At 40.4% G+C, this 12165-nt stretch overlaps 1 protein-coding gene across 1 annotated transcript; it reads right to left on the minus strand.

Annotated features, from left to right (window-relative positions):
* Window positions 1–284: 284 nt before the first annotated feature.
* On the minus strand, window positions 285–11813 carry LOC130914650 (polyadenylate-binding protein 1A). Its single transcript, XM_057834048.1, has 15 exons — window positions 10981–11813; window positions 10639–10832; window positions 10352–10467; window positions 6629–6768; window positions 3575–3669; window positions 3346–3483; window positions 3130–3225; window positions 2747–3019; window positions 2407–2497; window positions 2226–2348; window positions 2010–2152; window positions 1769–1853; window positions 902–1032; window positions 728–818; window positions 285–644 (listed from the first exon to the last, which is right to left on the minus strand). The coding sequence occupies exons 1-14, from the start codon at window positions 11171–11173 to the stop codon at window positions 729–731; spliced, it is 1908 nt and encodes a 635-aa protein (XP_057690031.1). The 5' UTR covers window positions 11174–11813; the 3' UTR covers window positions 285–644; window position 728.
* Window positions 11814–12165: the final 352 nt, after the last annotated feature.

Below are 12165 nucleotides of genomic sequence, written 5' to 3' on the forward strand. Positions count from 1 at the left end.
GACTGGAAATTTAATACCTACTGCAATTTTCCATTAAATTCAAGTAAGACCTTGATTATCCGGATTTTAAGATTTTTTAAGGACCCGCGGGAACCCTGATAAATTTACCATTATCCAAGAGGCACTCAAGTCCGTATAATGGTATTCATTCGAGAATATCGGCATTTATGAAGCACAATTCTATATTGAAAAGGTGACAACGTACAAAAAAAAAGTATCCAATATTAGTGGCATTCTAGAGGTTTACACGGTCGAAACAATGTTTGAAATTAAGACAATAAGAATTCACACAATTTGAATGAGAATTTATTCGGCAGTAACTATAAACTTTCAAGAATGCTCCAGTATCTCCACCCCTTACCATGGCTGATATTCTGAGCATTGACAATAAAATGACATAAAACAGAGGAATGCATTCAAATTTAACTTTTTACCATTTTGCTATTTTTTTTTCTTCAACTTTTTTTAGTATATGAACAAGGTCTAGTCAAACCATCCCTAGACCTGGCAGAGTAAATGGTTTTCTTTTTTTTTTTTTTAAGAAAAAATTTATCATTTTGCAATGTTTTCAGTGTTTTAGGTTTTTCAATGTTTAATTTTTTTTCTCTTTTTCCATCGGTGAAGCAGGTTTCAAACGGCTCAATCTGTAGGGAGGAGTAATGGAATGTTATAAATTGATATTCGAATTTGGGGACTGTGGTCAAATCAGAAAGGACTTTGTACACACCTTATACACTGGGAACACCAGCAGGAGTGGTGGATTTCTGAGCAGCCTCTTTGGCCTGGTGGGCCTGGAGCACAGCAACAGCCTCATCCACCTAAACCAAAACAATGCTTAACCACAGCACACAAAACGTACGCAGTATTTTGTAATCAACGGCATTTCAAGTCATTTACTTACCTTTGAGCGGAGGGATTCAGGTGATTCAAGCATGTGTAGGAGCTCAGAATTGTCGATCTCCAGCAGCATGCCAGTGATCTTGCCTGCCAGGCTGGGGTGCATGTTTTGAATCAAGGGGAACAGTCGCTCACCTGAAGGAACAACAACAAGTTACCTCAAGATTGACATATCAATAGGCATTAGCCAGTTTGTGGTTTCAAGGTTTACCGTGGTATGAAAACGTCACGGTTTCAAAACCACTAATTTTCTGTCATAACGTAGTTACGATATTAGCTATTTTTGAGATCCCAAAAATGTAGCGAGAAATCGGTGGCTTTGAGCGGCAGTGCTCACCCATCCACTTCCAGTTGTTGCCTTTCAGTGTTTCTGTCAGTGACACTACACCTGAGCCACCCCCCCCCACAAAAATAGACAAAAAGTCGCTAGTATGGAGTACTTCGGCTACCGAAAAGACTGCCGCAGCTTAGAGGAAGGTCAGCCGGCGTGCAGGTATAGCGTGCAGGTAAGCTGGTATAGCGTGTTTAGCGATAGTAAAACAATACTATAAAGTTAGCATGCTAATGAGGCAGACAACGTGGCTAGTTAGCATGCCATGACGGCTAACTAGTTTCCTGTCTACCATTAGCCTACTTTCCTAAAGTCTTCCACCATTGTAAACATCTGCCAATTTGTAAAAAGTAAAAAAAAAAATCCTGTTCAATGGAATCTTTTTTAAACCCAGATCTCAAAATAGTTCATTTTAGAGCTATAATTGAAATATCATGGAACCGCGTTTTTTTTGCGTAAGGTTATCATATCGTCAAAATCTCATACCAGGACATGCCTACATATTAACATTGTTTTAATTCAAAACGAGCATATACTGACCCAGCATCTGCTTCTGTTCCTGGGGAGGAGCGGCAGCCAGCATGGAGGCAGTCAGAGGCTCCTGTCCTTGGACGTGGACAGCAGGCTAAAAAAATTGTATACATCAGTATTCTGAACATGTACTTCTAAAACATTATTGTACATTCACTAATCTGAGAGAAAAATGTACTTCTGAAAGAGATAAAGTACATAAATCTGAGAGGGAAGAAAAATCTTGTGCTAATTTCAAAACAGTAGGAACCTGCTGCATGGTGACTTGTGGCTGGGAGGCCATGTGCTGCTGAGGGTTGCGGACACCGGCGGCGTATTTGTAGTGGGGCATCGCTCGCACAGGAGCAGCGGTGGCCGAAGCGCTGGCAGGGCGTTGGCTGAGGGCCTGGGTGGCTGTTGCATGGAAAAATAAAATTAAACGGACGAAAAGAGAAAACCTCTTCATTTTACTTTCAGTTCTACTCACGCATGCGTTGAGAGGCCATCATGCGTGGGACCTGGGTGTTGGTGGTGGCGGTGGGACGGATGGCGCCAAATGTCTGAGGCCTGGGAGCTGAAGGCCGCATGGCGCTGGGCATGTTCTGAAAGTCTGAAGGAGCAAGACATTTTAGAGCTAATCAACAAAAAGGCTCAATGTTTTTACTTACGCTGCGGGCGAACTGCCTGTGTGGCCCATCGAGGGCTGGGCCGCAGCTGAGCCAGTTGGTTGGCAGAGTAATATGCAGCACGGTTTTGGGCCTAGGAGTAAACAGTAACAGGTCATTCCCAAGTAGGAGGCAGTCAGCCACAATAATAGAATGAAAACAGGGATATAACATAATTAGCCAACTAACAGCAATTTTCTTAACAGGCAACAGATTCGGTTTTAATTTTTTTTTTTTCAACAGTGATGTCATATTCAGTCAGCACAAATCTTGAGAGTATATCGTTTTGACCCCCCCCCCCCCCCCCCCCCCAAAAAAAGACTCATTTCTCTCCATGGCTCACCTGAGGTATAGCTGCCATAAAGTAGCCAGAAGGTGGAGCTGCTTGGTAAGGGTTGAGAACAGGGTTGGGTACAGCCCGGACAGTGGCCATCCTCTGCATGTACTGGTTGGTTAGATGGGCCTGACGCTCTTCTTTGCGTTGAGCCAGGGCCACATATAACGGTTTAGTTGCAACGATTCGCCCGTTCATTTCTGTGACGGCTTTGGTGGCCTCTTCTGGAGAAGAAAAGCACACGAAACCGAACCCTTTGCTGCGGCCACCCTCCATCATAACCTGCGAAGGGGTGGTGGTGGTGGGGGGGGGGGGGGGACGGACATCCTCTTTCAATAAACTGCTAGCTGTTCAAATTTTTTTTTTTTTTAAATGGACACTTTAAACCACACCTTAGCACTTGTTATTGTTCCAAATGGAGAGAATTCCTTGCGTAGCCGCTCATCATCAAGACCATCGTCCAAGTTCTTCACATACAAGTTGACACCCTACCCCCCCAAAAAATTTAATTTTGAGATACAACCAGCATAAAAAAAATACCATTTAAGAATAAAAGACAGTTCAAGTTTGAAAAAAATAAAGCCATTACATTTACATTCGAAACCCACCTGGTATCTGGTCATGCGATCTTGTTTCATTTGCTCAAATTTGCGCTTTAGCTCATTTTGGCGTTCTCCCTTTTTCTGTGCACGGCCCACATAAACTTGTCTGCCATTCAGTTCTTTACCATTCATATCATCCACAGCCTAAAAAGAGAAATGTGGAAACAGAATTATCACCTGCACATTCTACAATAGTGGCAAATTTAACCTACTGACAAGAGTGCTTTGTTCCTACCTTCTGTGCATCTTCATGTCGCTCAAAGCTGACAAAGCCAAATCCTTTTGATTTACCACTCTCATCAGTCATAACACGGATACTGAGTGCTGGTCCTAAAGAAAAAAAAAAACAAAAAGATAATTTCCCTTCATCCAGGTGATTTAGTTGTCTCAATCGCAACTGGACTGTTTCATTCTTATGGCTATCCCACACTAGGCATGTTAAATATATCGTTTAATCACCATTGCAAGGTGCACATGCGCAATGGTCCCATCGCAACGATTTGTTTGTTTGCGTCATAAAAGCAGAAAATATGCATCATGGCCTCCTGGATCCATTTTATACACAACAATCTTCATTATTCAAAGATGAACTCCTTAGCCTGGATTATGATAATAATGCACTGTGGCCATGACGAGTCAACCAAGGTCTTCCCAAACAGAGCTATTAAAGTCATCTGGTGAGAATTCTTCTAGTTTTAATATCTCAATATATATCGCAAACCACCAAAAGGTCGCTGTTCCAATCCGATCACGTGATCGGAAAATCAGGCCGATTGCGCCATTTTTCAGAAGATCAGAATTGGGTGCTAAGGATGGGGTTTTTAATAATGTATTTGTTTTTCTGCTTCATACCTGTACAGCCCCTCTCCCTCGTGCTGCTTTTCTTTATCAGCGGTGCCCAGGAGTTAGCCATTTAAAGTTATTGATCATTGTAAGGTTTGATATAAGCTTGGTAGCTCTACTATCAAATTGCCAAATGTGTCAATCATCGTTTAGTTGGTTCAACACTAGCGGTAGTGTGCTGTTGCAACCCATTGTGTAAGTAAGAGGCTGTTATCAGCGTGACGGGATTTGAGTGAACCCGCATAATGGAGAAATTAATAAAGAAGCATTTTTCTACATCATTCTCCTTTAAAACTAAGGGGCCGTTTACATGGTGACTCTCTGAGAATACGAACAATTTCAAATTTGCATTTGCGTCTCCATTTGAACAATGTCGCAATTCCGCATGAAAACGATGTAGTATTCATGCCAAGCCCTAGGGGGCAGTGCAGATTTACCGGGCGACTGAGAATGATGCACTTTGACCCCGCCAAGCTCCCTCAGCCCGGAAAAAAATATGCCCGTCCAGTTGAAGCGATGTCATTTTTTATTCAAAAAGGCAAAAAAATTGAAACGTTCAACGTATTTAATTTAAAAATATTTAGGGCTGTCAAAATTATTGCGTTAACGGGCGGTAATTAATTTTTTGAATTAATCACGTTAAAATATTTGACGCAATTAACGCATGCACTGAATGACCCGCTGGCATATTGCCTCAAACAGATTACAATGAGGCCGTTTATGGACATTAAGAGTGAAGAGAATGCCACCGGCCGCTTGGGGGCAGCGCCGTTCCATACTCATGTTATTTCTTCTAAACGTGGGAGAATTAGTAGTTGTGAGACGTTTATGCTGTATTCACAATGCAATGCAAATTGCTATTTGTGCTCCACACATATTTCGGTAAGTTTTCTTTCTTTTAGTGGCAATTATGTGTCTCTTGTTGTATTTTGGGTAAGATATGTACAGATACAGTGGGGAGAACAAGTATTTGATACACTGCCAATGGGTTTTCCCATTATATGTTATACAGTAAAGACGAGTCGACACAGGCGTTCTTTGGACCGCGCCGTTTATTGGCATAAGCTTCGGCAACTCCTTCACAACAAACATAAGTATCGTTTAGTGAAAGCACAACAAAAATAACATTCTTATCTCTCAAAATAATGTTCACAAAAAGAAAAGCACTTCAGTCTATAGTAACGAGGCCCTATTCTCACAGTTAAACAACAATGCAAAATGAACTGGCATTCCATATCAAAATAGCTATGCAAAATACACGTAAAACTTTTCACTCTATTTTTATTATTGTTATTGTTATTCTTAATATATTAACTCTACTTTTGATTGAAAATATTACAAATTTTATTAAAACGAAAACATGGAGAGGGGTTTTAATATAAAATTACTATAACTTGTAACTATAACATTTATCGTTTCAGAACTACAAGTCTTTCTATCCGTGGTTCACTAACAGAAAGAATGTTAATAATGCCATTTGTGGATTTATTGTTACAATAAACAAATATAGTACTGATGTACAGTATGTTGTATGTATATATCCGCTGTGTGTCTCATCTTTCCATTCCAACAATAATTTACATAAAAATATGGCATATTTTAGAGATGGTTTGAATTGCGATTAATTACAATTAATTTTTAAGCTGTAATTAACTCGATTAAAAACTTTAATCGTTTGACAGCCCTAAAAATATTATTAAAACAGTAAATTAAAGCTGACATTCCGCCATAATTGCTGTTTTTAATGTTTAGTAGCAGCGCTGCGCACGCCCAACGTCGTGCTGACGTTAACAGCGCGGTCTCGCGCAGCAGGAGCCTTTGATATGCATGACGAGGAAGCCCCCCTCAACCACCCGCAATCAGATACTTTCACTTTGGAGGCAGGATTCAGAATTTTTCGTTTTCGCCTTCAGTCTTCGCCGGCACCATATGCACGCGAGGCGAGTCCGCAACTCAGTCATTGCGTCTGTGTGTCGCAGAGTCGCCATGTAAACTGCCCCTAATTCACATTATAAAGGCTGCATAGTGGGACAGTAACATTTTTAAAACTTTTTTTGAACAACACTCTTCGTGTCTGATCGGGACTATCGGCAGATTCTCAAAATCAGGTGACTTGGACTGACGCAAAAACGTGATCGCGACATACCTATTAAAAATACATTTTTCAGGTTTTTGCAAACCCCATCAAAAAATAGGACCAAAAAATACTGTAGTTCAAATATATGTTTTACAACAATAACTAGATGTTTTCCTTGTAAATTGTTCCTCTGACTGAAAAATAAGAAAATGTGTTTCCTTCGTCAACGAGAGGCGGAATGCAGAGGAATTTATCGGTGCATTTCCATTTTTAATAGACGTACATCCGAAGTCGTTAACGTGCACTGAAGAGACCGCTGCCTGCTAATTGGATAATTTTAAACCCTAGAACCCTGAATTCAATACTTACCGTATTTTCCAAATAATTCTTTGAGCTTTTCATCATCCATATCCTCTCCAAAGTTCTTAATATAAACATTGGTGAATTCTCTTGCACGGGCACCAAGTTCAGCTTCCCTCTCTTTACGCGACTTGAATCGTCCAACAAATCTGTTGAACAGAAGGGAAAAAAATTTGCTAATCATATAGATTTAATTCATGGTTGACCCCCCCCAAAAAATCATGAACTTTGGTTCTTTTATTACTTTATCGGTTAAATGAAAGCATGATCGAACTATAGAACATACAGCAACATTTAAAAAATTGGCAACATAGAAATTAGAATAAATGTGAGTTTCATAGTATGACTGCCCTACTTTTTGTGATTATGAGTGACTACAGCCAGTGATCTGAGGAAATATAAATGTAATACAAAAGACACAATGGGAGAGTCAAAGGAGCTCAGGACAGACCTGAAAATAAGAGTAGGGGTGTAACAATATATCGAAAAGATGACATTGCGATACTTCATATCCAAAAGGTTATCGATATGCTCCCACTAAGAATCGATTTACTGTTTGAGGTGTCACCGTTTAAAAAAAAAAAAACTGTTGCTACCAATATCTTCCATTAGAGTAGCATCTACGTTGGCTCACAGACTGCCATTGACGGCGCTAGACATCAAATTCATTTTGACTGGATTGGACGTCTAGCATCAATGCCATTGAAACCAGAACATGTCGTGTGGGCATTTACAGGTTATTTCCTGTTCAAGCGAATTGGACGTCTACTAGTGATAAACGCATCGCAGGTGAATAAAAATAGCTTATCTGTTTATTAGTTGTTTTGTAAAACATCTTAGATTTCCTGACCCATGTATCGATAACTGTTGTATCACCATATCATGAGGTCGTCATATCGTGAGCCTTGTATCGCAAATCGTATCCTATCGTGAGGTACCCACCTCAACTAGGGAGCCAAAGCAGCTGCATGTGCCAAGGGCAAACAACTGAGTACAAAGTACATGACATCTCGACTTAAAGTTTGGCGATTACATGGACAAAGTTAAATCCTTTGCTTCTGTGGAGCATAGACTTGTTGGTATACATTCCAAGTAGAAACCTTGACGTTACATAGTTGGTGAATTTATGACCTGCGTGAGTGAACTATGTAAAGTCATGGTTGGTACTCTGAAGCTGTACCAGCACACACTTGCGAGTTCTCCTTCCAAATGGAAATCCGAACTAGAGGTCGAACGATATATGGACTTTTTTTCCCAAAATTGGCAATCGACCAATTAACACAAAAAATAAGTCGATTTAAAAAAAAAAAAAAAAAAAAAAAAAAAAAAAAAAGATTTTGATCAGGAATCTGTGTGGGCAACTGTGGCCGCAGCCGAACTGCAGCCACACTACAAACTACGCCCCTCCAAACATGTTGGTACGGTTGTACGAATAATTCATTTACTGTACTAAGAAGTTCAGAGGGTTTTTGGGACAATAGGCCCCAACCAATTCTTTACCCTAACCTTACCTAGACAAAGAGGTATTGCGGATATTGCGATAACTAGGTTGTAACCTTTGCTGTTTGGAAGTCATTTATTGTTGTGAATCAACCGTTAAAGTTGTTGAAATTGCTCCCGTTATTGCATTATTTCCCTTGTCTACTTTCGACATGTGAAAGTTTTAAAACCGTTTCATCATAAAAAGATAGTTTCAAGTCAACATTTTGCCAATTTAGGAATATTTTACATAAAATGTTTTTTAGGTTTGCTAGGGTCGCTACAACAGAGCCTTTCTGAGAAGTCTACTGCTTTAAGACGGTGGCTGTTTACAAACGTCGGCGAGTGCAATTTCGCATGTAGTTTTATATACGTGATATCTACCGTCGCATCTTGTGGGTGTAGTTTGTTGCAACTGGGCGTTGTTTGTAGCGGCTGTCGGCCGCAGTCAGGTATTATTGGCTTGAAGGCAGGCTGCTACAGGAAGATTCAGGCTCGCCTGTTTTGTAAACATAAGATTTTTTTTTTATCTTGCATAAGAGAATATCCAATGTTGGTTTAGCCTTTTAAGCTGCTTCCTGCACAGTCCGTACACTCTGAATGTACCTCGTAGCATCAGCACGGCAAGCATCCTCTTAAACTCTCACTTGTTTACATCTCGTCGTGATGTCCTGGTGGGTTTAATCATTTGAAAATAATGTACTGTTCTTGCTTGCAGAGTGTGCATGATCTCAAAAAGTGCTGCATCCTTTGGTTTTGTAGAACTAAGCTAATCCTTTAAATCTCACATCATTGTAAATTTGAAGCTGTTCAATTTTTTTAAACATTGCCTTTCATTATCTTTGTGCTTTAAAATAATGAAAATATATCTGCCTCAAATATCAGCTTAGGATATCTGCAATCGGATGATTTTTTTAAGATATCGGCATTGGCATTTGAAAATCCCATTTTGGTCGACCTCTAATCGTAAGTGAATTCATGACCTGAGTATTTTGTTAATCGCTCAAAATTGAGTCTGATCTGCCTACTAAAGGAGTTAACTTCTTTAAATCTCCCAAGTGCCAGAATTTTAATCAAATATTCAATAATGTAATATGAAATTGAGCCACGGGTATCCGACCCCTGACCTAATTGAGGTGAAAACAGCCAAGGACTCGTGTGTTCCAATCATACTAGCAGAGAAAAAGCAGAGTTCAACAAATACCTGGAAACTAAGAGCCATGACGCTATGTTCTTTATAAGTTCATGTAAACCTTTGACCAGGTGACATAGTAAATTAGTAAAGTGTTCTTTTTCAGCAACAGATTTGCAAAATTCCTTAACTTTTATGTGGTTAAAGAATTAACTAATTATTGGTATGATAATAGGAATTATGACACCATCCCAATAAATCCGAGATCATTATTAATAGGCCCGATAATATATATTCTTGGCTTGTGTCGGTGGATTGGGATGTGTGCATTTGTTTCCACTCCTGTATTGCCAGTATGCAAAGTTTTGTTACAGTTCTAGAGGCCGTATTTTTAGCAAATGTTTGCATTTTGCAGTGTTATGTTTACAAGTTCTTGAAAGGCCTTTGGTTATTGATAGGCTTGCTGTCATATAATTGCCAGGTTAAGAAAGTTGTTTCATGGTTCAAAAACACAAAAGTCTTCTGTAGCACCAAATGTTTTACCTGCTGACAAAGCACAATACCTGTTGGGTTTATTCTTGTTTTAGTTCAGTGCTCATTGTTCAGGGGGACACATCGTCAATGAGATTGACTGATTGTGATTGACTCAAATTATATTTATTTGAAAAAATAAATATGGGCACTTTATTTTAAGTCAAAACTGCTCTTGTCTTTGTTTTGGTTGGGACAAAGGCAAATCTATGCTGAATCCACCACTATTTTTGACCTACAGGTGTTCAAAAACTCAGGTGAATATACATTTGGAAATATACGTATTATTATCGGTTATCGTATCAGTCTTGAGCAGGAAGTTATAGATATCGGTTTCAAAAAATGGATATCGTGCACCCCCATTAAGAACTTCCTATTTTAGCATTTCTTACACAAAAGTTTATTAATTCTGTTTTAAGTGGTGTGCTGAAACTTATTATACAGAGAACAACTTTAAAAAACGTACAACACGTACCAATCAAATGCATTCAATCACATCTTGTTAATATCAAAGTCATACATTTCATTAGATTTTAGGAAAAATAATAAGTAGGCACATCATCCAAGGTGTCAATCGTAATCACACTTACACTTTTCTGTCATTGAGCAACATGCCATTCATTTTCTCAATGGCCCGCTCGGCAGCCTCGTGGGTCTCAAAGTGCACAAAGCCGTAACCCTTTGAGCCATTTTCATCACAAACCACCTTAGAGAGGGAACATTTGAGCACTTCAGTAACAATCACAAACAGCGTGCAATAGACAGTTGACCAACAATTGCATTGTGCTGTGAATTTGATGTCATGCAAAGTAGTGGTGAGTATGCAAAATCAAGACACAGGGCAAAATGCTGTCAAGACAACCGGCGCTCCACCTACCTTGCAGGACAGGATATTTCCGAATGCTGAAAACGTATCATAGAGGGCCTTATTATCAATGGACTTGTCTAGGTTCTTGATGAAAATGTTGCCCACTCCGCTCTTCCTCAATGAAGGGTCCCGCTGAGACCACATGATGCGAAGTGGCCTGCCTTTGATCACGTCAAAATTCATGGTGTCCAGGGCTCGCTCAGCTGAAAACCATGTGAGTATACAACAAACGCGGAAATTAAAGGCAATCAGGTTCGTTTTACTGTGCCGTGGTTAACAAGAGACAACCACGGCACCGACATACAGCAGTTAAACATAAGAGTCGACAAGCCGGCCAAATTTAAGACTCACCATCAGCGGGCTGCTGGAAGTTCACATAGGCGTAACCCAGTGAACGACGGGTGATCATGTCTCTGCAGACCCTGATCGACAAGATAGGCCCAGCCGGGCTGAATTTCTCGTAGAGCATGGCCTCGGTCACGTCCGGATGCAGATCCCCCACATAGAGGGAGGCCATGGGATAGCTAGGCGCGCTGGGGTTCATGATGACGACGCGTACTCAGACACAAGCACACTTAATGGTTACAGACGCTCTAAAGTAAGTCGAAAAACGCCAGTCTTCAAAGTGAAGCTGTTATCTTCTTTGTCCTGTCGTAAACGACCGAGCGCCCCGACTTGCTGTTCCTTTAACGTTTCCTCCCTACGGCGCAACGTGGGCTAGCCGGCCTGGTTAGCGGAGCTGACTATCGGAGCGCGGCCTAGCCGGTAAAGACTCGTGGAACTAATTTCCTTCGGCGTCGTTAACGCGTACAACCGAATGGTTCGTAACCTTTCGAAGCAATTTGTTACAATGAACAAGTAGAGCTGAAAGCGTTGCTCGAAAAAGCGTTTGAATTGCCACCCACGCTTTCAGTAATGGCGGTTCTATAGCTTTAGCGTCCGTCTCACTACGTCTATGGTTCTTCTTCTCCCTCTTCGCGTTGCTTTAGTTGGCAAATGAAATCCTGCTTCACCGATTTTTTTTTCTTATAAAAATATGTCCGCGTGTGCGCTCTAGCTTTTGGTTTGTTTCATAATAAAATGTGTGCCGTGGCTAGCTACGGAGCACACCCGACGCAGACGGATTACGGGAATGAAAGGAAGGTCGGTCGAGGTTGTTTCCCAATACTAGTCCAACGATGTGTGTGACGTCACAGACCTCGCGATATCTTATGTTGTCTTTCATCATTTGCAGCTGGTTGCGTAGATATCATATGTAGAAAAATAGATGAGTGGTGCGTACTGTGAGTCAACGGGGACGAGCGTTGTCAAGTTTTCGGCCACTTTGCGACGGAGCCGTTCAATAAATATAACATTATAGTCAAAGAAGCGTGTACTTTGAAATGGCAAAGAACTGCTCAATTTTCAACTAATTTTAAATGGCTTGTATTTATATAGACATTAGCGATGCAGTGAAGTAACTACATAAAACCTGAAAATGTTTTTTTTCTTTTTAACATCTTGACTGAATCATAGCATTTGTAATACAGTATGTTT

This window comes from Corythoichthys intestinalis, chromosome 4, assembly GCF_030265065.1.
Source record: "Corythoichthys intestinalis isolate RoL2023-P3 chromosome 4, ASM3026506v1, whole genome shotgun sequence".
NCBI lineage: Eukaryota > Metazoa > Chordata > Actinopteri > Syngnathiformes > Syngnathidae > Corythoichthys > Corythoichthys intestinalis.

Bases quoted from the DNA above. Each gene is read 5' to 3' on its own strand.
- LOC130914650 (XM_057834048.1), bottom strand. From the start codon at position 11,173: ATGAACCCCAGCGCGCCTAGCTATCCCATGGCCTCCCTCTATGTGGGG. The intron at 1,033-1,768 runs GTCAGTATATGC...TTGTTCCTTCAG, and splicing joins GGAACAGAAGCAGATGCTGG to GTGAGCGACTGTTCCCCTTG. The intron at 819-901 runs GTAAGTAAATGA...GTTTTGGTTTAG, and splicing joins CTGAATCCCTCCGCTCAAAG to GTGGATGAGGCTGTTGCTGT.